Genomic DNA, 27,601 nt, shown 5'->3' on the forward strand with positions numbered 1-27,601 from the left:
GAAGCCTTAAAGTTAGAGCTAAAAGTGGACCAAGATGCTGGTACATTGAGAGCTGTAACTACAAACTTTCAAGTGTCCTTCCCCCATCACTCCCCCAGGTGTAATCCAGAGCCTTGAGTCAGGCACCTGGGCTCCCCTGTACCTGGTTTGAGGAGCACTGGGCACCTCAGAACAGGCTGGGCAAGGGCCAGCATCCTGAGCAGGGGGGACATCATCCCCCAGTGGAGGGATTGTGGGGGAGGCAATGACAGCCTAGGGGCGATGAGCTGAGATTGGGGGGCAGGGTGTGTATGGTGGGGAATGGGGGAACTCCTCCCAAAAGTAGCCAGCAAAAGGGGTGAGTGGAGGGACTGAAGCTGTCTCCAGCCAGGCTCCCTCATGGCAGTGGCTGGCAACTGGGGGCAGAGCTGCTGAGTGAGCTGAGCAGCATTGCCTGGTCTTAAATTTGAAATGATTGTGTTGGAAGCTCAAAATGACAGTATTTGCTGAAAAACTATCATACACAGGGCCAAATTAACCCTTTAGTGGGCCCTAGGAAAACAAACTCATGAGCCCCTACTTAATACTGTATAGTTATATTACTTTTTTCACTCAATAATTATAATGTGTACAATGAGCACAACTGGCCCCCTTCCTCACTTAAGGCCCTAGTTAAGCATGTGCCTTGTTTGCCTGTGCCTTAATCCAGCCCTGATCCTACACTGAAAAATATGAAACTAAGTCGTTGTCATCTTCTTCTTCTTCACTTTATACTGCTCAGCGTAACTTGCCAGTGAGTGAGAACCAGGCCATCAAAGCTGAAACCTTGTTTTATTTTGAGGCCAGCAGGCATGGGAAAGCGCTGGCAGCAAACCCAGAAGTCAGTTAAGACGCCCCGAGAGTGACTTGGGCTTTGCCTATGCGGCATCAATGAGCTGCCTGAAAAAAGATGGGGCATTTTGGCAGGCAAGGCTCTTCGGGTGGATGTGACATCTTTTATTAAACCAACGAAGCAGCTGGAAAAAAAGTTCTTTGCAGAGACCTTTTTCCCAGTCACACGGCAGCTGGACACAGTATTCATGTGAGAGTGTTTATTAGACTGACTGAGTGGCTTTATCTTTTAGGATAATGTTTTATTAGATTTATCTTTCTTTAGACCAGCTGAATAGCTGGAAGAAAGTTGTTTGCAAAGAACTTTCTTCCAACTCCTCAGGTGGTCTAAGAAAAGAGATCGCATCTATCCAAAGACCCTGGCCTGCCTCTGTCCTTACACCAGAGCGGTGTATCAGACCCAAGCCCCGGTACATTTTGAGCGCCTGGCACCAGGATGGAGCACACAGGGTACGTGTGGTGCCGGGCGGGCCGGGGCTGAGAGTCTCGATCAGCCACCACTGATCTAAACCCTTTAATCAAGGGGCTGCTTGCAGAGCAGCGGTTGCAGCACTGAAGCCTTAAAGTTAGAGCTAAAGGCGGACCGAGACGCTGCCACACTGAGAGCTGCGACTCCAAACTGGCGGGGCGGGGCGGGGCGGGGCGGGGGCGGCGCAGCCCCCTGAGGCGCGGGGCTGTATAAAAAGGGCGGGAAAGCGGCGGGGCCGGGGTCGAGGCAGGGGCTGGAGCCGGGCGGAGGATGGCAGTGGCAGCGGGGAGGCTGCGACTGCGGCTGGTGTGCGCGGCGCTGCTGTGCGCGGCGGGGCTGGGGGCTGGGGGCGGCGCGGCGGCGGGCGCGGGCGACTACGGCGTGAAGCTGTGCGGCCGCGAGTTCATCCGAGCCGTCATCTTCACGTGCGGCGGCTCCCGCTGGAAGAGGCTGTCGCTGCAGGGCGCCGCGCCGCTGCCCGGACCCGGTGAGTGCGCGGGGCGCCCGGCCGGGGAGCCGCTGCCCGGGCACGGCCGCCGGCCCTGCCCGCGCCCGCCGCTTCTCCTGCGGCAGGGCGAGCGGAGCCTCCAGGCTGTGCGGGATGTCTGGAGGCTGTGGGGAAGGCACCTCGAGGCTGCTTCCCTGGGGAACGCCTCGAGTGCCAGGGCAGCGCCCCAGGCCGTGCAGGGGCACCTCCAGAGTCAAAGGCTGAGCCCCTGGCAGCACCTTCCCTCTGCCCGCTGGCACCGCTGTGTTTCCTGCGCTGTGCGAGGAGGCCTGCGCACTTGTAGCAGCCGCGAGCGCGCAGCTCCCCGCAGCCACCCTGGCCCCTCGCCTCCTTTCTGAGGCCGGGGGGGCTCCGACATGGACCTGTGGGACGCACTCCTCTGTCACTTATCTCATTCTTGCTCTGAGATATAATCCTGCAGGAACTGAAGCAGTCTGTGTGAGGTTTTAGGGGACACCTGCTGGGGCTCGGGGAGAATCTGCACCTCTAAGGGTTTGGCTTTTTTTTTTTTTTTTTAATAGTTCAAGCTCTCCTGACCTGACTGTTCCCTTTGCCTCTCTTTCACAGAGCCGGGCATCAGCATTCATGCTACGGCTTTTTTCTTACTTAAAAAGAAGTTAGGTGCTAGTCTGGGGCCGGCCTTTGCTCTGGACTGGCAGCATGAGAACAGAGTGCCCTTCCATGAGAATCTGAATGAAATTAAGATCCGTCCAGAGAGCCTGGTCTGCCCCTGTAAGTGCCAGTAGGATGGTCATAACTATAAGAGACTTCAGTCCCTATAACTGTTGTTAGACTTCAGTTATATGAGGTTTCTATCCCTATAACTGTCAGTCTGACTGGTAATCCTCCATTAATCCCTTTGCCCATCAGTATGACAGTTATAAGAGACTTAAGTGTTCATATGCAAGCGACCTCTTCTAGACAGAATTTCATGATTACTGAGTGAGAGCCTGTCTTAATTTTTAAAAGTTAATTGAAGCACTAAGGGATTTTCAGAAAGCTCTGAGGCTTTAACAAGTGGTCTAATTAAGAGACCACTCTTGACAGCTTGGAAGGCTCCAATAGTTGAAGACAAACTAGCGGCCTCCAAAGTAAGTGCCAGCACAGATAAATAATATATAATAGTATAAGCAAGGTATTAAATGACTCTTGAAATTCTGTGCTCCTAAGAGGCACAGACTTCTCAGCCCAGTGGAAGTGCAGCTTTTCACCCTCTGATTTTTTTAGTTGTTTGTGGGGCTGGAGAGGTAATAAAGTACATGCTGGGTTAAATAAGAATTAAGGAATTCTGCTTTTAGAGAACAAAGAACCTGGCGTGAAAGTTTCAAAATGATTCTGTTCATTTGAAGGCGAAGAAGCATCTTAACTTTTTTTTGGAAAAATATCATCCTATTTCTAGTTCAAATGGATGGGCTGATTTTGCTGAAATTCTAATTAAGAAAATTGTGAGGGCTCAAGGGCAGAAATGAAACCAGCCCAAGTATTTCTGTCATAGACAGGACTGGTCCAGTGAAAGGTATCACCAAAACAAAATCCTTGCCTTGTTCATTTGTACATGGCATTTTCAAAGCCAGTTGGTGCTTGTGCTATCACACAAGCATATGCTTACATTAAGTGAGGAGAGTTTTACATACTGGCAAGGAATGCATGAAATGATTTTATCTTGATTAATCCCTTTGGCCATCCAGAGAACTTCCCAACTTATCGTTATTTGTAGACTTCGTGGGTAAGATGCTAGCCCTCCTCATTTTCAGAACAGAAGGGAAGAGAGACAGACAAGAGCCAAAAAAAAAAATAAGAGGGACGCTCATAAAACTGAATAGTTTGCAAAACAGGTTGACAATTCCAAGATTAATTTTTCTCCATAACACTGTATACAAGAGCCATTCTGACATCCCCGCACCTTAGAGTCATCATTGTACCAGTGTATTCTGGGTCTCAGAAAGACCTTTTTCCCCACTGCAGAATAGTTTAGATGAAACATCTTGAATAATTTTAAGTAAGACAGTGCTGTCAGGGAATGGATTTGGAGCAACTGCTGAAGGTGCAGTGTTGCAGTCTTTGCTAACATTAGGGCGTAAGCAATGCTGAGGCCGCTTAAATAGTCCAACTAGAGGTTTTAGAAAACACCACCTCCTGCAACAGGTTCTTGTAAACTTAAGGAATGATGTTTTTTGGGGAGGGATACCAAAGCATTGTATTGGCATCACAACTGTTTTCTTGCAACAAGCTCTTACCCATTAGATGATCCAGGAACTGAGCCTTTTTTGATGGTTTAAAAGCACAGCTCTGGGCTGTCAAGTTCTATAAGCTGGTCAAGCTCCAGAGATCGCTTGCATCTCAGCATTGCAAAGATGGATGAAAAACACAGATTTTTTTACTTTTTACTTAAGAGGGAGTGTAAGCTGGGGCTCGGGGAGGAGAGGCTGTCCAGTAGCTGTGGAACTGTAGCTGTTTTAGTTATGATACACTGGGTGTGTCTACATGTGCTTTTACTGCATATGAATAAACCCCAGAGTTTATTACTTCTGGGCACAATTAACTTCTGAGCAATAAGCTCCAGAGTTTATTCAAGCACAGCATGTGGAGCTAGGTCAGAGCAGCCCCAGTTGGCAGGCTGATCCTCAGGGGTCAACCTGCCACCCCAGGGCTGCTCTGCCCAGCTCAGTGTGCTGTGGAGGGGATGGCTGGGGCAAGAGGAAGCTTCAGTGTGGAGTTAGTTGGCAGGCAGCCCCCACCCACACTGAAGCACCCTCACGGCCCAGCCAGCACCTCCAGCATCTATACGCATGCTTTTGCGTTTTTTACTCCACAGCGGGATAGTACTTGTACTTATAAGTACTATGCTGCTGTGGAATACATTGTCAGTTTACTCCAGCCTAATAAGGGTGCACATATAGATGCCGAGATGCTTACTGCACGCCTAATTAGTCAACTGCACAGTAAACGTCTCATGTAGATGTGCTCACTATGTGCACGATTAAACAATGCCACCCATCCTGCTCCAAAAAACTTGCCAGCAAGGATAGTAGAATTTGAGTTGTTCGACTTGTGTTGCAATCATAATTCTTTGCTTATTGTTAATTGATTATTTGTGTTATTTCTAAGGCCATCTGCTCCTTGTAATGCTATATACTTATATGAAATAACTTTTTTTTAAACAGATTCTACTCAAACCACAAATAACAGAGAACCAGAAAACTTAAAGTTGCAGTCAGTCTTTGTTCCAGATCTGGAGCAGCTGCAGAGAGAGAGCCTACCACTTGAACAACAGGCAGGGAAGGATTTGTTTAATTTGTACGATTATAATGAATACGTACCCACATCAGATGACTTCAAAGAATATGTCCGTCAGGTTGAAGATGCTGCCCAGAAGAACAAAGGTGGAACAGGAATTGCCAGTCCCATGGGATCGAACAGTTCTCCTTGGGCTAAGTATCCCAGAAAGAAACGGGACTTATCTATGGGGGTGGCAGGAATGTGCTGTAAATGGGGCTGTACTAAAATGGAAATTAGTACACTATGCTGAAACTAAAATGGTACTTCTGCATTTACTTTAGACATATGGACTCAATGTTAGTTGCAGTTATACTTGATTGAGTGCTGCGCGTAGAGAGAAAAATAATCATGCATTTGGTATTTCATTTTGTCTGTGACTGGTTGTTGATTTTACTAAAAAAAACCCTCAAACCTAAATGTTAGTGACTTTGTATTGTTGCAGTAACCTTTTAATCTAAATTTCTGCTAAACTGTTACTAATTTGAATGTTTGTTCTTTATGTTAAAATTTCCCACCTCATATTTGTAACACTCTAGGGAGAAAAATCCATGGTAATTAAAAGTATATTACATTCTATGAATATTACAGAGTTGTTTTTCCCCTGTCATTGGAAACAATATCAAGAGCATCCTTTAACAAACTGAAACTTGGTTCAATTTTGACCCAAAAAGATCTTTTATAAATTGGAGATCAAGTGAATACCAAGTTGGCTGTTGCACCACTTAATAGAGAACTATAGAACTTAATAGTTGCTTTGTTATTACACAATAATATAAATTTTGCACATCTGATGAAGTGAGCTTCAGCATATGAAAGCTTAGCTTGTGCTACATATATATTTATCTACACACCTGTATATATACACATGCACTTTGGTTAGATTATAAGGAGCACATCTATCCTGCCTTCTATTTCTCTCCACTTGCAAGAGTTCTTTATCACATTTTTCTCTCAGAAATCTACGTATTATAAAATATTAAAACTTTCTATTGATCACTTCCTATTACTTGGATATGTCTGTGCTGTCCTGCATAATTATCTCAAGTACTATAGGCTTACCTTGTTCCCCCACCCTTTTTCAGTTATTGTTTCACTAAGCTTGGATGGCTAGTACTCTTAACCTTTTATCCTTTTAAACTTTACTTGTGAACATCTTGCGTTTTGCTCACTTTTCCAGAGTACTGAAGTACTTTGCTCTGTGCACTCCTTGAGACATACTGTTGAATTACTAACTACTGTTTTATTTACCTTCTGCTGTTAATGTTTGTGGCTTCTGGATTTTTTTTTTTTTTTTGCTTTCCATTGGTTGTTCTTTTATTTCCTACGAACATTTGTAATCACTTCAGGTCCCTCTGAACTGTGTCCTTATGAGCGTTTACAATGAATACCTCATTAAGTACTACTTACAATCTGAGGTTTACAATGATATACTTCCAGTTATGTTTAGAGGATCATAAGCAGTTATCACTAAAGGCCAAAACTTTAACACCTATTGCTATACCATTGTACTTAAATGGATTGAAGATTTTGTCTTTTGTCTTGCGGTTTTTCAGGCAGTCTTCCATCTTGCTTTCATTTGAACTAATGCTTCATGAAATCAAGATTGCGTCTCCTACATATTTTGATAATTATCCTAACACTTTTTTTCTAAGACCACAGAAGGTCCATAGTATTGCAGCATGGGATGGGAAAAGAAGCTGGAAGGGACCTCCTTGGTTATTAAGCCAAGTTGTGTTCCCTATTATCACACTTGTTTTCATAACATCACTTCCTAGGGATAGGAAGTATAGCATTTAGAGTAAAACATTTTTCTTACTTGCATATACTTTTTCTGTTTGGGGAAAGGTAACTGAATGACCCAGTATAGCTTCCACTACAATCTGCAATGTCAAAGTGCATGTTTGTTTCCCTCATAAACCCTGCTTCAGGCCATTCAGCTATTTGAAAAGCTTCCTTTAACTGTCCATCATATGTTAAGGTGAAGAGGGAGCTTTAAATGAAATGCCTCATTTAATCTCAGTTGGGAGCAAGGGGTTGAGGAAGTGACATCCCTACAAAGTCACCCTGGTAAAGTTGAAATTGGGTGTGGGAATAGCCCTTGTTAAGACTGACCTTTAAATTCTTTTGACCAATATGGCCTGATTGCACAGATGTGCTAGAAATTGCTGTGTGTACACTAGACTTCTTGTCAGACACAGCTAAATTTGTAAAGTGAAAATCTGAGGAAGTTGTGCATATTGTATCTGACTGCTTGTTTGGAAAAAAAAAAAATCTAGAATTACCGCACATGGATGTGCACTAACCTCAGAGTTATGCAGGTGAGATACTTTCTCTCTAAGCAGCTTCTGCATCTCGGTGTGTGAAGGTGAATTTCAAGTGGTGAGTCCAGGTTTTAGACCAAGCTATTAGATTTTTCATATTTAGCTCCAATTATTACAGGTACAATGAAAACATAAACTGTGTTCTAATGTTAAATTGTTCATCTTAAGCACCAAAGAAGAAACTAGTTTGCTTGGAGGTAATTGATTACTAGTCAGCCAGATAACTGATTAATAGACACCTCACCAAATTCACACCTGCTCTCTTTTTTTGAGGAAGAAATCTAGAAGGCTGTTCAGATAACTCAAGTGGACTTTATTTAGTATAGCAGTAAAATGCATAGCACGTGACATAGGCTAAGGTGCGTATGAAAGTTCAAGAGACATTTTCTCAACAAATTTCTTCCTACTTTTCCTTTGGATTTAGTCTGTTCCAAGGCTGTGTTTCAGTAGCTAACCTTGATAAAGCCAATAAGTTATTAGGTACAAAAAGGGCTAGAGATGTATTTAAAACCATTCTGTCTTCACGAGAACCAGTCTAGACTAGTTTCTTGGTGGCCTATGGAAGGGATCACTTGCCTTAAGAGGGAACCGTAGGTTTTGGACAGAAAAAACCAAGTACAGTGGGTTAAAAAGGCAAGAACTTAATGTCTGTCTGGTGCCTGATCTTACCAAGTGTTAGCTCAGCCCTCAGCAAAACACATTCACGTGTTATACCGCTACCTCTCAACTCAGTTTTTGTCCATACTCTTATTTTTGCTATTGTTTAGCCATTGTCTGGAGCTTCCCAGGCTGGCTAACATACTGCCCTAGTACAGTTATCATATCTACATTAGTCATAGTTTGAGACTTAATTAGGGTTTGTATTTTTGTGCTCACATAAGAGTAGGAGAGGGTTCTGGAAAGTTTGGCCAGGGTTTTAACGTTGAGTACACTGTTACAGCACAGCAATGTATAAACAACATATATCACTGAAGTATGTTGAAAACTACGGCATGCACTTCATCTTTAATCTAATATATCAACTCTTTACTTTTGGTCTTGTCACAAGGTAAGACTGCTGCAAATCTGCTTTTCATCCCTTATCATAGCTCTTCTTGTGCAAGCTAAAGGTAAAAGTAAACTAGCCATGACAAGTACCAATAAATATACTTCATTGAAGTAAAACACTGTATAAAATGGAAATGTTTGCATGGCGTACCCAATTATTTCAAGAATATGACTAAGGTCATTTTATTAAACGAGCTCAATCCTTGAGTGAACCTTAAGGTATCAGATCTGTTTCCCTTCATCTTAAGAGTATTCTATTAAGCAAATTCTTTGCTGGTCAATTGCATAGTTAATATAGAAATACTGCACTATATTTTCCAACTGTAGGAGAACACAAGTCTTTCAACTCAAAGTAAAGGTTATAAGTAAAAAGAAAAGCTTTGAGGTACCCGTTCTTTACACTTTTAAAAACAGCTGTCTGCAAGCCAGCTGTGAGTGGACACACACACAAAACTCAGATAACCAATGTCTACACGTAGCTTCATTTTCTTATTTGGAATTCAAAAGTAAATTATCTCTTACACTAAGGGTCACAGAATACACAATACACCTTGCCAGGGTCATTTGACCCCAGCATTCTTTCCTGCCATGGCAGGGGGTCGGACTTGATGACCTGCTCAGGTCCCTTCCGACCCTACCAACTATGAAACAAATCAGAACTCCGCAGGTTGAAAAGTCCTTTTTATTGATACATTTTTAGTTAAATACTGCTGCCTCTCATCAGTCAGTTTGCTTACAATTCACTTTTGTAGACAGCTCTCTCACGGCCTGCCACCAAAACGGGATATAAAACTGGAGGTCAGCAGATATAAGTTGGTAAGCATGTCAAATAGTTTGCCATGTTCAGTTCTTAACAACTGTCAGACAATCTCAGGTTCAAGTCCCTACAGCTTTTAGTAATTTATTATCTAACAACAAACGCATGGCTGAGGTGTCTGAATCCTGCTCTCAGGTTAACTCTTTTCTGTGCACATGCAGATTCCAGCCTGCCTAAAAGCCAGGCCCTTGTTAATTGTTACCAGTAGCTCCCATCTTCCCCTACTGCTATCAGAGTGGCTGGTGAGGAATGACTGTTCAACTATATCCAAAAATTAGAAGAAACTTTTATTTTTAAAAATAATTTTAATATTTTTGAAATATGTTGGTACAGTTATATTCATAGGGCTATACAGTAATTAGTATCTGAAAACTATGGAAGCGTTTCTTAGATACTGTGATTTGTCCAAGCTCTTACAAGCTGCTAGTTTTCTTCCTTTCAGGTTAGGTTATAGCTGTCTGAAAACTCTTTCCTCTTGTTTATTACATGACTGTTGCAACTTTGTGGAATACATTTAAGAATGATTTTGAAGCTCAACATATTCACAACTAGTGGACCACAGACCAGTATTACATTAGGAAATAAAAAACATTTGTTTGTAAAGACTTTGAACGATAAACAATTCCTTTATAGTAAAATTATTTTCTTTAATAAAAAATCTGAAGCAGTAGCTGTAATAAACGTCACTTTACTTTATAGCAGCAGTCATGTATTTGTAGGACACAGAATTTTTCACAACAAATCACAGCATTTTGGTAGCATATAAATAACAAGAAAATGTGACAAAAAGTGAATACCAACTTTAAAATCATTATGACTTATCTGTTAATTCAAAGACTAATGTAAAAAAATACCACAGTATATACAGAGCTACTGTAACTCTCATAAGAACTTAATTCTGAAGTGCATTAATTTCAAAAGTTTACTACATTTGGCATTAAGTCTAGCAAAGTCACTACGTGTGTATCGTCTTGAAAAACAACCAAATAGTTATTTGAAAAACGTGTGATTTTTGTCCATACATAGAACTAAACATATATACCACAGAACTGAAAATCTTACAAGATCTGTACAACTCTTGGAGTTGCTAAGCACCGCTTGCTCCTATTTATTGAGCTGGGGATGCTCAACATGCCATATTCATGCCTTACAGAGAGTTGTTATAATGGGTTATTTTGTCCCTGTCCAATAGAGAGAACAAAATTTGACTGCTTCGTAAAGTTAAAGCATTGTCTAAAAAATGATGGAACATTACAAAAAAAACAAGAAAACAAACAACAAACAAAAACATCTTTTAAAAAGCATCTAATAAAATAATACAGAACTTCAAAAATCTTCATCCTTTTATATTCTAACACTACAGTTATTAAATCAAAGTGTATGAAATTAAATCAGACTATAGTAGAACAAACAGGATGTCTTATTCTCTTGAAAAATATAGCAGAATGGAAGATCTCTTCATTGCATTACACAAACTTCCCTGAGGTTTTTTTAAATTTTACATAAATTATATTCCATCTAGTATTTCTTGGAAACCTATTTGTTACCGAGTGTTATACACTGCATTTTTCGATTTGTTTCTGTATGTTTTCCCAGCTATAATGCTGTATTAATGCTTGTAAAGCTCTATTTTGTTTTGTTACAAAAAACAATACACCAAGTTATGACTCTACAAATGCAAAGACATCTCTTTCCACAAGCTCATTTTGAAACAGACTCCAAAGCAATGTACAGAAATGCAATAAGAAGCATTGCTTTGGACAAAGAACTTTAAAGTTATTTGCAACTTAAAGTTACTTTTTAAAAATGCAAGTGTTTCAAACTTTTTGACAACAGATATAAATTACTATCAGATCCAATATTCAGAATAGAGGAACTTATGCTGACCTCTTACTCTGACAAAACCTCTCTCCAGTAAGTTAAGGTGAGTTTTGCCTGAGTAAGGATCAAGGAAAGAATTCCCAAGTGGTATGGAGCTTGCTCATACTGGCACTGTTTTAAACTGAACACTGGGTAAGCATTTTTAAAACTGAGGTAAATTTTAAAATATTCCTATTAAATGTACATTATGACATCACTACTGTGCACCTTACATGTTTATGAATAATTGCTGTTTCATTCACTCACTGCCGATTCATTTTAAAATGAATATTCTACTTGGATGCAAAAGCACTTTGCTGAATTACAAGGCCCCTAAAACAAGCTTCTCTCATCAAAAATGTAGGGTGAACTAGCCAAACAAAGAGATTCAAACAAGGTACAAAGTACTCTATTTTATGAGAGCAAGTAGAATCATATGGCTTAAGTTCTGAAACATCAGTCTGATTTACACCTAGAGACAACAGCACTTATTCCCCCTGATCTTTACACATTGGGACACTCAATACTCAGGGTATTTCAGCCTGGAGTTGTATTACCTTTCCTGCAGAGATCTTTAATAAGCTCAGGCTGTCAGACACACACCTTGCACACAGGCAACAGGCACCCCTGTGTCCGGATAGCCCTGGCCACTTGACTGACTGTGGAGTCTTGTTGGGATTTTCTGCCTAACCCCACTTCCCTGGGTTTTACCATCAGCAGAAAATATGAGATGGGATGGTGTAGCTTCATCAGAAAATAGTCCTGGCAAGATGATGGCTGGCCATGCAAGGAGTTTTATTGTAAACCCTTTTCTTTGGATTGGGGAAAGGGGTTGTGGAGGGTGCTTTCTATCTTTAGTTCAACCCCAAGGCAAAACTCCTATTTAGAGTTAAACCTATCACTCCCTGGAGGTTATACAGATGGAAAGGGGAAAAAGCAGCATGTAAAAGGGTTAACTATATATTTAGCATCCTTATTCTAAGAAATGGTAAACAGAAGTCACTGCTTTATTGGAGGCAGCTTCAGTTCTAGTTGCTGTCTGTACCTTCATAAAACAGGGAGGGAACCCAACACTTCCACAATAGGCACCGGAGGGAAAAGAGAAAAATAAGCTGTGCTAAATTTTCACGAGTTCATTACAAAATGTCATTTTCAGGTGGAGGAGGGTTGCAGGCTGCCCAAATCTAAATATTTGTTCCCTTTCCCTTAAAATATTTACAGTACATCATACAAACTACCTGATGAATACCTTTACGTATATTGCTGAACAATAAAGGGCTCAAACAGGCACATTAGAAGCTTCTTAGTTATCTAACCACCTTCAATTTGTTCTCTAGTAAAGCTATTCCTGCAATGACAGCAACAAATTATGAGATACAAGCCCTTGTGCAATACACTAAACAGGATGACAAGATGCTATACATTCAGTGTGAAAAGACAAAAATATATATTCTGTGTACGTCTGTCTGCCAGGAAATGCATTCGGTCTTCTCATTTCTAAAATCCTCACCATATTGGTAAGTAATTTTTTTTTTTGCATTGCCAAGTAAGGCAAATAATGGTGATGCTGAACGATCACATAATAGGTATGCTGTTTTGTTTACAAAAATAAGTCCCCTTTCTATTAAAGTTTTTCATTGGTGTCTTCTCATAGTAGAAAATGTAATCTGATGAAGAAAATGAACAGAATTCCTCAGTTTGCAGATTCTGGCAGGATACTTTCACACAGATTTTGCTCAGACCAAAGATGGATGGATGTGTGTGAATGTGTCAATAATCCACAGCAAACCAAAGAACAAAGTTTTGTTCTGTGTTTCAACATGTCTGCTGAACGAATGGAAATTCTCTCATCCACCCATGTTGTCCCTTATATGATCCACTCGCAGGGCAAGGTCCCTAAACGAGGGACGCTGGTTTACATAGTTGTTCCAGCATTCTCTCATGATGGCATATATCTGAGGAAGAGATAAGACATTGGTATTACATAAATAGGAACTTCAGCTAGTTACACGCTTTGAGCTGGACTGAAGTGTTTCTGAGTCAGCAGGGGACCGGAGAGCTAAAGGGTGCACCTTCAGCTTCTAAGCTATCACCTCATTAACTGCTTTCTTTGGTTAAGTTAGGGTGCAAGTGACACCTACCTGTTCTTAGCTCTGCTCTATCAAGGGACTTGTTAAAACAGCAAGTCTTTCAGGTTGGGTGAAGACCTCCTTGCTATTTGACAAATGTTATAAAAAGGGAATGCTTAAAAAGATGTCAAGGGTGGTAGCTTTATAAGACTGACAGTGCCCAGTTTTACTGAGGGAGAATTTCTAAATTAGGCTCTATCCTGACTGGTATAACACTTCAAATATCTAATACATTCATAAAGATAGACTGTAATCTGCTTATAGTCAATTTACTGAGTCTGAAATGTTTTGGTGCACCTCAGTATGCAAAGGTTAATTATGGTTCTAGTGAATGTGCACTTGGAGTGAATGTGCACATATCCCCCCTCTCTTTGATCCTCCAATATGTGACGAAGAAACTCGCAGGGTAACTTGCAGATCTACAACTTCCTCATCTGCACCATGGTCACTAATCTAACTTTACCTGGACCATTATTAATATTTTAAGCCTCTGGCCAACTTTCAAGTACCAGGTTAAAAAACAAAAACCCACAGAAATACCATCCACTTGAACAACAGTCTTCCTCTCTCCAAAACAATTACATTAGTTCCAAAATTACATTAAATTGATGCTCAGAGCAGCCAATAAAAATAGACTGGTAAGAAGTTATGGACTAATAACTTGTGTTCCATCAGAGCTCAAAAATGGGAGAAAACCACAGCTTCTCATGCTGAAGAACCAGTTGGGTCTTTACGTAGATTACATAAAGGGGCAGCCTGAAATCTCCCCATTATTATTTTGAGAAATTAAAAAAATATTCTGTTGCAAATACTAGTTCCCCACTTCCCCATAAGGCCCAAAGAAATAGACTCATGGTACAAACCACCCTGTGGTTTTTCAAACCATGCAGATTTAAAAAAAACAAACCCATATAGAAGCAAGAAAAAATATTTACACAAGAAGAACATTTCTAAATTATTTAGGAGAATACATGCTCATTTAGAGCAGGGGTGTCAACACATGGCCTGTGGAGTCGCATCATCTACCCCAGTGCTGTGGAGTCATATCATCTACCCCTGCATGGGGCCAGTCCAGACCTCCCTTCCCCCTGGGCATGCTAGATCCAGGTTCCACAGAGCCTTTTTGTCACTGTAAGGCATATGGTAGCTGGTCTGGGATGGGCGCCAGGTACAGCACAGGTCCTAGAATTGGCACCATATATAGCGTTGTAACGCACTGGCAAGGGGGTGTGGGGAAGGCCTCTGTGGTTCCCCCTGCATGTTGGACTCAGCATCTGCTCCAGCCAGTCCAGGACCTGTGCTGCATGCAGTGTCCACCCCAGACCAGTTGCGGCAGGCTCACATCCTAATTTGGCCAGAATGGGCACCATGTGATGCAGTCCTGGTCTAGCTGGAGCAAGCAGCACTGGCACTGGGTTCAGCATGTGAGGGGGGAGGAGGGTCTGTGTTAATCCAGCCAGCGAGGCTGGCCCTGCACTGTCCATCCAGCCTGTGGGCCAGCCTCATGCCACTCATCTGGCTCTGGGGCCAAGTTTGCTCAACACCCCTGATATAGAGTGTTTAAATGAAGGGGTTTCATGCACACATAACTGGTTATAGACCCAACGTGAGAGTACAAATCCAGAAGCTACTTGTGAACATCTCATATATGCTTACAATGCTATAACCCTCTACATGCTTGTGTATAAAATTAAGCACATGCAAAGAGTTCCACATGGGGCAACTCATGTACATACAGTGTGTAAATCTTTGCATAGGACCAGCACTGGCATTTCAGTATGTGCATTCTTAAGCTTGCCAGCAGATGAAGAAACAAATGGAAATAGTGAAGGCAGGTAATTTAAATCTCAGAATTAGATGCAAGGAACATCTGCAATATGAAATCTGGACAAGCAAAGTCACATATATCAGGAAAATGCAAACTTTAAGATGTCACCATCATTATTAACTAGGACACTGTGCACATAAGTCTTATTTATTCCTATTTTTCAGGTTAAAACATGTAGCTAAATATATTGCCATTTATGTTGTAAAAATTCAATGACAGCAGAGTATATGTACTACAGTCAAGTTAGTGTAACAGGGACAACTGAAACTCACGTGTCTTTGAGACTAACTCTTCAGTGTGAAAGCTGTACTAACATATCTGAAGTGAGGGCTGTCTAGCTTCTAGGCAGCCATGAACTGTATGTCCCATGAGCTGTACCAGCAGGGCCTGGATCCTGCATAGACCATACTAGTGTGATCAACAGGCCTTCACTGAGCTATGCTTTCTCCCCACCATGCCGCATTGTATGTGCAGGTGTTTCCTTCTCCCTCCCCCATCCCATCCCCTGTGCACAGGCAAGAGAGCACCAGCCCCACTTTCAGCTTCCTGGCTATAGGTTTCTCTGCTACAGTGTGCCGCATGGGTGCCAAAGGCTGTGCCAAGATGCCTTGCTCTGTCCCTGGGACAGGGGCAGGAAGCAGAAGCTGGAGGAGGGTCAGGGAGCCTGGAGCCCCCAGCAGCTGCTACAGCTGGAGCAATGGGGGAAGGAGCAGCTATGTGGTAGTCTGGGCCACTGCAAGTTAACCCCTTGTGGGCATGCAGCCTATAGGCTGCCAGTTGGACAGCCCTGTCTTAAGTGAAACTATCAGCCAGCCATACTAACAGGCAGAGCTATCTGCTACACTCCTCAAAGCTTATTCATTCTCCAGTTCGGAGTTGAAATCTGTATGAACCTGTAGCAATGAATCGCAGCTAACCTATCCAGAGAGATTCAGAAAGACCATATATCTGACAATACCTCTCTTTGGTCTTTTAACTACTACATGGTAAAAGCACAACCGTCTGCTGCTTCTGAATGTGGGCCCTCCTACACATTCAAATTCAAGCTGGACAGAAACCAGCTATAGAGTTGTTACACATTATCAAGCACTAACTTTATAGCTAGTTGGCTCTTTCTATATAGTCATTTTTATGGCATGATAATTATTTTGCACATGTGGTGGTTCTAAATTTATTGTACGATTAACCAGTTAATTGTGTGATAATTACTTTGTACTTGTGGCTGGTCTTACTTTGCACGTGTGGCTAGCCTAAATTTACTGCATGGTTCACCACTTGATTAATATATGTAACAGGTAGCAGGGGCCTATGTGGCCACACAATGGACATTGCTGCAATATACCATGAAGAAATGACATCATTTATAGTTATTATTTACTGATCAGCATTAAGACAAAAAAAGTCACTGTAGTACCTCATCAGGGCACCCGTCTGGTCTTGGGAGTCGTCCATTACTCTTCAAAAGCTCGATCAAATGGAATACAATCATTTGTCCCTGTTTATCATTACCAATCATGCGCATAAATTCCTGAAACATAAAACCAAGTTTCTTTTACTTCTAAGTTAAAGCATACTTTGAAATTGGAAAAGCTTTGTTAATTTTACCATCACTGTCTACTACTGGATCAATATGTATGCGTGTACAGCACAGAGCTTATTAGGACTTTGGTTCTGTAATGTGTGAAGAATTATTTTTATTGCCCTTAATGCTCCTGAGTTTCAGTCATAAAACAGATAAGGCAGAGATGTTTCACAAATATTTCTGTCTTGTATTTGGAAAAAAAAACCAACAGGTTAATATGTTTCTATCTTACAGTGACAATTACAGTAAATACTTTCTATTCCATCTGTAACTGAAGAGCATGTTAAACAACAATTATTAGAAAGTTAAATCTTTTAATGTTTGCATAACCTGCTACCTTGCACCTCAGCAGGTCAAAACAATTGGCTAACAAGCTCTCAATTGGCGGCCAGCTGCCAAAATGTTTATTGATGATCAGAATGAAAATATACAACTACTGTTAATAATATGTGTAGATGACACAAAATTGACACATAACAACAGGGAGAGATCAGTTATACAGGCTAACAGGGAGCACTAGGTAAGGTGAGGTGTCTGAACCTGTGTTTTAAGCACAACCATATCATATATGGATCGTGCCAATAGATACTTACCATTGGAAAAGATTTCTAAAGACATGGCTATTTGTTATCATAGGTTCATAGATGTTAGGGTCGGAAGGGACCTCAACAGATCATCAAGTCCGACCCCCTGCAAAGGCAGGAAAGAGTGCTGGGTCTAGACGACCCCAGCTAGATGCCTATCTAACCTCCTCTTGAAGACCCCCAGGGTAGGGGAGAGCACCACCTCCCTTGGGAGCCCATTCCAGACTTTGGCCACTCTAACTGTGAAGTTCTTCCTAATATCTAGTCTAAATCTGTTCTTTGCTAGCTTATGGCCATTATTTCTTGTAACACCCAGGGGCGCCTTGGTGAGTAAAACCTCACCAATTCCCTTCTGTGCCCCCGTGATGAACTTATAGGCAGCCACAAGGTCGCCTCTCAACCTTCTCTTGCGGAGGCTGAAGAGGTCCAGGTGCCCTAGTCTCTCCTCATAGGGCTTGGTCTGCAAGCCCTTAACCATATGAGTGGCCCTTCTCTGGACCCTCTCCAGGTTATCCGCATCCCTCTTGAAGTGCGGCACCCAAAATTGCACACAGTATTCCAGCTGCAGTCTGACCAGCGCCAGATAGAGGGGAAGTATCACCTCCTTAGTTCTGTTTGTCATGCATCTGCTGATGCACGATAAAGTGCCATTAGCTTTTCTGATGACTTCGTCACACTGACGACTCATGTTCATCTTGGAGTCCACTAGGACCCCAAGATCCCTTTCCGCTTCCGTGCCACAAAGCAGGTAATTTCCTAGGCAGTAGGTATGCAAGACATTTTTCCTCCCTAGGTGCAGCACTTTGCATTTCTCCTTGTTGAACTGCATTCTGTTGTTTTCTGCCCATATGTCCAACCTGTCCAGGTCTGCTTGCAGTTGTTCCCTGCCCTCCAGCGTGTCCACTTCTCCCCAGAGTTTTGTGTCATCCACAAACTTGGACAGAGTACACTTCACTCCCTCGTCCAAGTCGCTGATGAAGACATTGAAAAGTATCAGCCCAAGGACCGAGCCCTGCGGGACCCCACTGCCCTTCCAGGTCAATACCGACCCATCCACTACAACTCTCTGGGTACAACCCTCTAGCCAATTCGCCACCCACCGGACCGTGCAGTCATCCAAGTCACAGCCTCTTAACTTGTATACCAGTATGGGGTGGGATACCGTATCGAAGACCTTCCTGAAGTCTAAGTAAACGACGTCAATCCCTACTCCTGCGTCCAGGTGTTTTGTAACCTGGTCATAAAAAGAGACTAAATTAGTCAGGCATGATCTTCCTGCTATGAACCCGTGCTGGTTTCCCATCAGCATAATTTTTCCTGCCGGGCTCTTGCAAATGTGAGCTTTGATAATTTTTTCAAAGACTTTGCCAAGGATGGAGGTGAGACTGACTGGCCTATAGTGCCTGGGTCTTCCTTCCTCCCTTTCTTGAAAATGGGGACCACATTGGCCCTTTTCCAGTCCTCTGGGACCTGGCCCGTGCACCATGAGTGTTCAAATATTCCTGCCAGTGGCTGTGCAATGATGTCAGCCAGTGCCTTCAGTACCCTTGGATGGAGCTCATCCGGGCCTGCCGACTTAAACGCATCCAGTTCCTCCAAGTGGCTCTGCACCATCTCAGGGTCTACGCTTGGTAGTCTGGCGCCCTACTGCTGCCTCTCTACAATCCCAGAGAGAGCCTTGTCTTACCCCTCACTTAGGAACACTGAGGCAAAGAATTCATTGAGGAGTTCAGCCTTGTCCCCCCTGTCTGTCACCAATTGCTTATGCCCATTTAGTAGAGGTCCTATTCCATCCTGGGCCTTCCTTTTACTCCCTATATATCTAAAAAACAATTTTTTGTTATCCTTAACTTGGGATGTCATCCTCAGCTCCATGGTAGCTTTGGCCTGTCTAACTGCCTCCCTACAAGCGCGAGCGGAGGAGGTATACTCCTCTTTAGTAATCTCTCCTTGTTTCCACTTTTTATATGCCCCCCTTTTTGCCCGTAGGCTGCTCTGGATTTCTCTGGTCAGCCACGGAAGCCTCTCGGCCCCTTTCCCCCTTTTTCCCCGCATCGGGATCGTCTCCCTCTGTGCCTGAAGGATCATTTCCTTAAGGCACAGACACCCTTCCTGGGCTCCCATCTCTTCAAAACTCTTACTCTGCAGTGCGCCCTTGACTGAACGCCTGAGTTCATTTAAATCAGCTTTCCTAAAGTCTAGCACTTTCACCCTACTAGTTACCTTACCCACTCGACGTCTTATGATTAATTCTATTATTTGGTGATCACCGTCCCCCAGGTGACCACCGATCTGTAGGTCTCCTACCATGTCATCCCCCGTTGCCAATACCAGGTCCAGCAAGGCATTCCCCCTAGTGGGACCATGTACCTCCTGCGTCACAGATGGAGGTCCTGTACACAGGATAGGAACCTGCGTGAACGGTATCACTGGACGTGTCTACACATGCCCTGACTGTGCATTTGGTGCATTAACCAGTGACGCATGCTTATTTTTAGATGCTACATTGCCATATCAATGAGCTACGGCAACACAGCCATGGAGGGGTAGGGGGGGCTCCCCACCGCTGTGCACACTCCTGGGGGAGCCCATGGGAGGCATGTGTCCCCCAGAGTTGTGCATAGGGTTGGGGCAGGCTGCCCACTGTGGGTTCAGGCTCCCTGTTCTGCTGCCCTCCCCCAGGGCCTCGAGGCCCAGTGGGTTGGATCCGGTGTGGCAGAACCGAGTAGGGCAGGGAAGCTCCTTGCTGCTGCAAGCCCTGCGCTGCCACGGTGAAGTGCCCCCTGCTTGCCCGGCAGCAGCAGGGGTGGTGGCATAGGAGTTGTGTTCCCTACTGCTACCGGGCAGGCAGGGGGCGCCTTGCCAGACCGGCACAGAGCTTCCTGCTGGGCCCCAGGGGGAGGGCAGCAGGCAGGGAGCCCAAACCTGCAGTGGGCAGCTTGCATCTGCCCCCCTCCTGCCCCTCCACTTTGGCCATGCTGCCTGTGGGGGAAGGGGAGCTGGGCTTCATGCTCTGCTCCACTGCTTGGCTGCTGCTTCCCACTGGCAGCAGCCGGGGCTTGGGTGCTGCTGCGGGGGGGGGGGGGGGGGCTGCAGACCCTGATCCCTGGCCCCATAGCCCTGGCAGCTGGGGGTTCCCTCCAGCAGAGCTGGGGGAGCTGTGGGTGGGGAGTGAGGGGCCTGAACTTGCATCCTGGTGAGTGAAGGGGGTGGGGGAAACTGATTTTTCATGATAAAAAAACCAAAATCAAATATAAAAAATGTATAGGTACTCAGAATGCATTTTATTATAGTGATTGAGGCACTGGTGAGCTTCCAAATTGCTTTAAAATTGTAAATATATCAATAAAACATTGTGTTCAATTGATACCTATATATATGTGGCATTTCATTTCAATCACAGATTTTGGGGGGTTTTAATCAGAGAATTTCCAATTTTTAAACAGAGGAAACCAGGATCCCTGCTCATAGTTCTCCTGCTATCTGTGATACTTAAGTCATAATTTCGTATCAACTCAGGTAATTTGTAAGTGAATACTTTACATTAGTGGCTTTGGGCAAAACTGCTTACAAAGACTGCCTATTCAGTCTTGTGTTTTATCTGAGAGGGACTGAGCAATTTCAGAGAGATCTAAAGCCCAGCACAAGACTATTACTGAAGGATTCTTAAAAACATTGACTCTTACTTGATATGTGATTCTTATCCATATATATGGATACTGATACTGGCCCAAGACCACAAAGAGACAATCACAGAAGATATGGCTTACTGTTCATTCCCATTGGGCGTTAGTGTAAGAAGCATTAGCCTCAAGTTAGATAAGGAAGATTATGTTACGACATGAAAAAACAGAGGAGGCTTTTGTTAAGAAAGAAATATGAATATCATACTCCTTCAAGTGTACGTCAGGATGGCTCTCACTATCAGTGACTAATAAGAGATGTTGCTTTGGTTTTGATACACAATGCTCAGGAAAGCATAGGGGAATTTGTCTGGAAATTGCTGGTAGGTATGACAGCCAAGTCTCTCTGTCACTATTATCACAATCTTAGCGTTGCCCATTCTGATCTTGGATATCATCTGGGTATCAGAAATATCAGAGGAAAGCCATAGAAATCTGCAGAGTCCCCTGAAAGAAGGGTGCCCTGGGCACCCTGGACCAGAAGACTTTGGCTTTTGTGTTTCCTGATACAGCAAAGAGATCTATAGTTGGGGTCCCATATTATCAGAAAAGGAGGGTCTATGACAGATTTATGCAAAGATTTACCATGAATGATTATTGTGTCCCTGCCAAAAAGTCCACAGAGTGGTTGCTGGCTCTCAGGAAAAACAGATAGCTGGATTGTCCTATGCTGACAGCACCAGTCCCAAATCTCGACAGCTTCGCCAGTATATTGGTCATCAGTATGTGCACTACCTAGTTCCACACAACCCAGACTGAAAAGCCGCTCAGGCTAGTCTGACTGCCCTCAGCTGCAGGACTTTCATGTGTAATTTCTTATCTAGGGATCATATGCCTTGCATTCAAAGATGACTCAAGTAGACACCCAAACCTGTTATTCATGCATTTTAGAAAAGCACTATTGTCACGATAGGTATTAAGGAGGATCCCCCTTCTTTCTCATGCTCAGTGGGCCTAGCCATCTGGTGAATTCTTGCAGGAACTGGGATGGATGAGGTGGTGACCATTTTATTCATATGATGCCCTGAAAGACTATACAATCCTTATTACTGCAGTTTTCAATGGCAGAGTCTGACAAGTGACATGCAGAAGCGTGCTGACATATCCCAGCAGACTAAAGCCTTAGGCATCCCATGAGCAACTGAAGGAACCAGACTCAGTCCTTAGTTAGGTAGGCCTGTGTTGAATGTGAGTAAAGTAGAGCCCCTATAAATTCAATTGTCTGTCACCGTTCTGTTCTTCCAACTAAGACTTATGGACTAGAACTTGATCCAGAGCTGCTCTGATCTCCTAGCAGGACCTGTCTTTGACCGCATCAATTGTCCTGGTATGGGTAAATAAGTATTCCCTGTTTCATCAAATGTACTGCTACTATTAGTGGACTACCCATGGTGCCATGGAGAATATGAAGGGCAGAACTCTGAGCAGATAATAGCTGGGCCTCACTGTGGCATCTGAAGTACTTTCTGACATTGACTTTGGCGTTGGTTCTTTTCTCAGCAATGCTGTCCCAGAGAAATTTTGGGTGCCACTTGCTCACAAGTGTGGATCTGACTTAAGCCCAGGTCTACTGTGCCAACTCTGCTTGTACACACCGTTCTAAGAGGTGAAGCTTCCTTCTGGCATTTCTGGATTTTGGGGGTCATAACTGACCACAAGATGAACATGAGCCACCAATGCGATGTCGCAGCTGGTAAAGCAAACTAAACTCTGGCTTGCATCCATAGATGCTTTTCAAGCAAATTCCAGGATGTCATCCTCCCACTGTACTCGGCCTTGGTGAGGCCACAGCTGGAGTACTGCATCCAATTCTGGGCTCCACAATTCAGGAAGGATTGGAGAAGCTTGAGATAGTTGAGAAGAGCCACGCACATGATCAGAGGGCAGGAAAACAGGCCTTACGAAGAGAGGCTGAGAGCCATGGGGCTCTTCTGCCTGGAAAAGTGCAGGATCAGGGGAGACCTGGTGGCAGCCTATAAGTACATCAGGGGTGTGCATCACGATCGGGGGGAACATCTATTCACCAGAGCGCCCCAAGGGATGCCAAGGACCAGTGGTTACAAACTCCTCCAAGACCGTTTTAGGCTGGACATAAGGAAAAAATTCTTTACTGTCCGAGCCCCCAAAGCCTGGAATAGGCTCCGTCCAGAGGTGGTGCATGCACCTTCTCTGGACCCCTTTAAGAAGCATTTGGACGCTTATCTTGCTGGGATACTTTGACCCCAGCTGACTTCCTGACTCGATGATCTCCCGAGGTAACTTCAAGCCTTAATGTCTATGAACCTTTAACAGTCTCTTGACATGGGCCCCAATCTACAGAGCTAACTTTCTTTGCAGGAGTTATCCATCTCAAATCAACTAGTTGCATAAATGCCTGCATAGTTGAGGCCTTACGTTAACTGTGTTAGAAATACAACTATTCTCCAACTATTTAGGTTGGTCTAATAAAAGATATCAAATTCACCCAAGGAACCTTGTCTGCCTATGTCCTTAGACCAACACGGCTACAACCTACACCCCTGTAACATGGAAGATATTGAATTCAGCCGTCTGAAATGGAAATTGTACAACATGAAAAAGAAAGAAGCCAAACTCAACAGCAACATATATTTTCTAAGCCTTTGCAAGAAACACAACTTCATTCCCCGAGGACTAAACATCTACAATCCCCTGACTACTACACACAACTCCAAATATGCTGCAAAGTTATGCAGAAGAACTTCAGAGAAAATCAGAAATCATCTACTTCACCTACTCTACTCCAAAAGAGACCAACTCAGGGAGGAAATCACCATATACTACAACAACTTAAAAGACAGAAATCCATGCATGTTCCCTGACAATATACAGTGGATACAGAGACTACGAAAAACTTTCTACACCATTCATCCTACATAAAAAGAAGAAATGGAACAAATTACTCCAAGAACAAGCTCCCCAGCCACAAAACAACCATCAGAGGAACAACACCAACACCTTACAACATTCCAACCTCAGACTTGATGAAACTGCAAGCAGCAACCAACCCACAAATATTATCACTCTCTCCACACACACGCTTACCAAAACTGAAAAATCTGTCCTTTCTAAAGGCCTAAATTTCTGTCCAGAAAAATACCCTAATAAAATACTTCAATGTGGAGAACTAGAAGAATTCTTCCGACACCTGCGCCTCAAAGAATATTTCCACGACCAAACTGAACCCACTCTCAACAACAACTCATCCTCTGACAACATTCAGGAAAGGATCAATGCCAGAAAGCCCAAAAAAACATCAGATTGGACACCTCACAGTGGATGAAACCCTAACCTTGACGGCTACATTGACTGCTTCAGGGAAAGAATGAACAATGAAATAATCAGCAACACACGCCACCACAACAACCTCTCTCTACCAGAGAAAAAGGCCATAGAATCTCTAAGATCTAACCACCAAATAGTAATAAAACCAGCAGATAAAGGAGGAGCCATAGCCATCCTAAACCGTGAGGATTACATAAAGGAAGCCAAGAGACAGCTCTCTGACACCACCTACTGCAAAGAACTACAAGAAGATCCGACTCCCCTTTTCACCAAAAAACTCAACAATACCATCAAATCATTTCCATCAAGACTACAAGAAAAACTACAGACCTTGATCCCCCCCCACTACCTAACCCAGGGACTTTTTACATGCTCCCTAAAATCCACAAACAAGGGAACCCTGGCAGACCTATCATATCCAACCATGGGACCCTAACTGAGAAAATATCAGGTTTCGTTGAATCAATCCTAAAACCGCTCGTCACCCACAGAGCAAGTTTTGTACAAGACACTACAGACTTTCTACGGAAACTTAAAAACATAGACCACCTTCCCAGCAACACACTCCTAGCCACCATGGACGTTACCAGCCTATATACCAACATCCCACACCAGGATGGCATCCAAGCCTGCCATACATATCTACAGGAACAAGATTACAACTCAGAATACAGGCCCAAAGATATTACTGACCTTATACACTTCATCCTCACACACAACAATTTCACTTTTAATAATCAACACTTCCTGCAGATGATGGGAACAGCTATGGGCACTAAAATGGCCCCACAGTATGCCAACCTTTTTATGAGTCACCTGGAAGAAGACTTCCTCAAGAACTGCACTATCAAACCCTTGCTATACTTAAGATACATCGATGACATCTTCATCATTTGGACTGAAAACCTGCAATTTCTGATACAAGAATACAAGAATATACAAGAAGTATACAAGAAACCCACAGACCAACATACATATCTGCACAGAACCAGCAATCACCCTAAACGCACCAAAAAAGCTGTGATATACAGCCAAGCCCTCAGATACCACCGCATTTGTACTGAAGAGAACACCCGGGATTGCCACCTCACCAATCTTAAAAAGGCTTTCACCCAACAAGGACACTCCTCCAGAGAGATAGATCGCACGTTTGAAAGAGCCACCTGGATACCACGTGAAGAACTGCTGCAGTACAGAAGAAAACCCCCCACAAATTGCACACTGCTGGTTATGACTTATCACCCCTCCCTTGAACCTGTACAGAAAATCCTCAAAAAATTGCAACCCATACTAGAAAGAGACCCTATTCTTAAAAAGATCTTCCCAGAGCTACCCATCCTAGCCTTCAAACAAGCACTGAACCTTGCCAACCTCATCACCAGAAGCAAACTTCCTCAAGCCCAGAACACACCAAAAGGATCCAGACGGTGCCATGACAAGAAATGCAAAACCTGCTAACACATCTCCACCACCCCCACAATTACTACACCCCACAACAGAGCCATCAGCATCCCTGGATCTTACAACTGCACCTCCAGAAGTGTAATATACCTCATCCAATGCACCAAATGCCCTGATGGAAAATATGTAGGAGAGACCAAACAACAACTGCGCACCAAAATGAACGCACACCGGAAATCCATCAAAGACAGAAATACCCAATTACCGGTGGGGGCACATTTCTCACAGGAGGGCCACTCTCTCTCCAATCTCTCAGTCCTGATCCTCAAGGGAAACTTACACAACACTTCCCAGAGACGAGCCCATGAGCTCCATTTCATCCACCTCCTGGATACTAGAGATCGTGGACTAAACATAGACATCGGATTTTTGATACATTATAATCTGCCTGGCAACTGACTCCCCAGCCCAGCCCCTGGCTTCTTTACTTTTCATTCCATCCATGAAGAGCACGCACCAACTGCTGAAACTTCCTTAGCCTGACGAAGGGTTTTTGAACCCGAAAGCTTGCTTAACAACTATTCTCCAACTATTTGGGTTGGTCTAATAAAAGATATCAAATTCACCCAAGGAACCTTGTCTGCCTATGTCCTTAGACCAACACGGCTACAACCTAAACCCCTGCTATAATGTTAGGATGCATTTGTAACACTCAAGATTTTTCATGTGCAGGTTGAGAGGAAAAGTCAGGCATAATAAGCATGTTTTAAAAATGCTTCAGACACAGTTATGAATCCTAGCACAGTTATGAATCACAGCATATCTGACAATTCCCTATATCTGATCAATATTTTATGCTTTGGTAGTACTATTTTTTACTACGTTTCTGTCTAGAGCTGGACGCTGCATTATGAAAACCCATTTGTAAGCATTAAAAAGGCAATATAACAACTACAAATTACATACAATTAAAATCTTTAGTTAAATCTAAACTTAAAATAGGAAATCCATAAAAACCATAACTATGCACTGACCGCTGGAGGACTTTTACTCTTTTCAATATATGTGAAGAGTTCATACAGGACCACACCAAAGCTCCATACATCTGATGCCACAGAAAACTTGCTTTCTGTCAATGATTCAGGAGCATACCTGTTTCACATAGGAAAAGTTGGTCCAGTTAATAAAGGAAACATGGAACATTATTCAGCATCAAATCTGTACCCTTTCCCTCCCTTTCAGCATCCATTTTCTGCCCCTGTATAACACAGGATACTCAGCAAGATAGACCTATGGTCTGACCCAGTAAATGGCAGTTCTTATGTAGAAATAAGAAGTCTTAATTTGATACACCTAGGACATTTTTCATAAACAGAGTTTCTTTACTGCATGCTTATGGACATTAATACCTTTTTATTTCATCATTGAAAGTTATGAAATTTTTTCTTATTATTTCTGTTTCTATAAAGCTGTACTCAGAAATGCTTATCAACTGTCTCACTTACATTACAGGTATTCTTCTAATATGTTGCATGATGGAATGGAAACACAAACAAAGAAACACCATGTCGTATACAAAAAGCCCAAGTCAAATTCCATTCAAGTCAGAGGGTCTTTCTAGTTGCTTCAATGCCTAATGCACCTCTGGTGCCATCTAAATATTCCTGTTGTAAGGATCTAATTTCTATGCATGCTGTCCACTATATTTTAAATTTTTCTTCTTTATTTTTTTTTTAAGAGAGTAACAATTTAAAGTGCTAAGAGCTGACAAGTATCACTCACACAAACAGCAGGTCCACTGCTCAAAAGGGTAAGTATGTTTCTTTTGCACAAACATTTCTCTGTCTTAGGATTCCCTACTGTCCCCATCTCCATAGTACCACAGTACCAAGCAGCTTCCTATATAACACAGAGGGAATT

General features: G+C 43.1%; 2 protein-coding genes across 4 annotated transcripts in view; one reads left to right on the forward strand and one right to left on the reverse strand.

The window, feature by feature from the left end:
• The first annotated feature begins 1,594 nt into the window (after nucleotides 1-1,594).
• On the forward strand, nucleotides 1,595-5,702 carry LOC102558179 (relaxin-3). Its single transcript, XM_059724756.1, has 2 exons — nucleotides 1,595-1,826; nucleotides 5,012-5,702. The coding sequence occupies exons 1-2, from the start codon at nucleotides 1,610-1,612 to the stop codon at nucleotides 5,374-5,376; spliced, it is 582 nt and encodes a 193-aa protein (XP_059580739.1). The 5' UTR covers nucleotides 1,595-1,609; the 3' UTR covers nucleotides 5,377-5,702.
• Nucleotides 5,703-9,577: 3,875 nt separating this feature from the next.
• JAK2 (Janus kinase 2) overlaps nucleotides 9,578-27,601 on the reverse strand; it is a 158,915-nt gene continuing 140,891 nt past the window's right edge. For all 3 annotated transcript variants that reach the window (XM_019478132.2, XM_006268891.4, XM_019478133.2), the window contains 3 exons: nucleotides 26,716-26,833; nucleotides 16,543-16,656; nucleotides 9,578-13,126 (listed from right to left, as the gene is read on the reverse strand). In XM_019478132.2, the coding sequence (XP_019333677.1) occupies nucleotides 13,019-13,126; nucleotides 16,543-16,656; nucleotides 26,716-26,833 (340 nt within the window). In that variant the 3' untranslated portion in view covers nucleotides 9,578-13,018. The remainder of the gene's footprint in view (nucleotides 13,127-16,542; nucleotides 16,657-26,715; nucleotides 26,834-27,601) is intronic.

The sequence above is a fragment of the Alligator mississippiensis genome, chromosome 3, assembly GCF_030867095.1.
Source record: "Alligator mississippiensis isolate rAllMis1 chromosome 3, rAllMis1, whole genome shotgun sequence".
Taxonomy (NCBI): domain Eukaryota; kingdom Metazoa; phylum Chordata; order Crocodylia; family Alligatoridae; genus Alligator; species Alligator mississippiensis.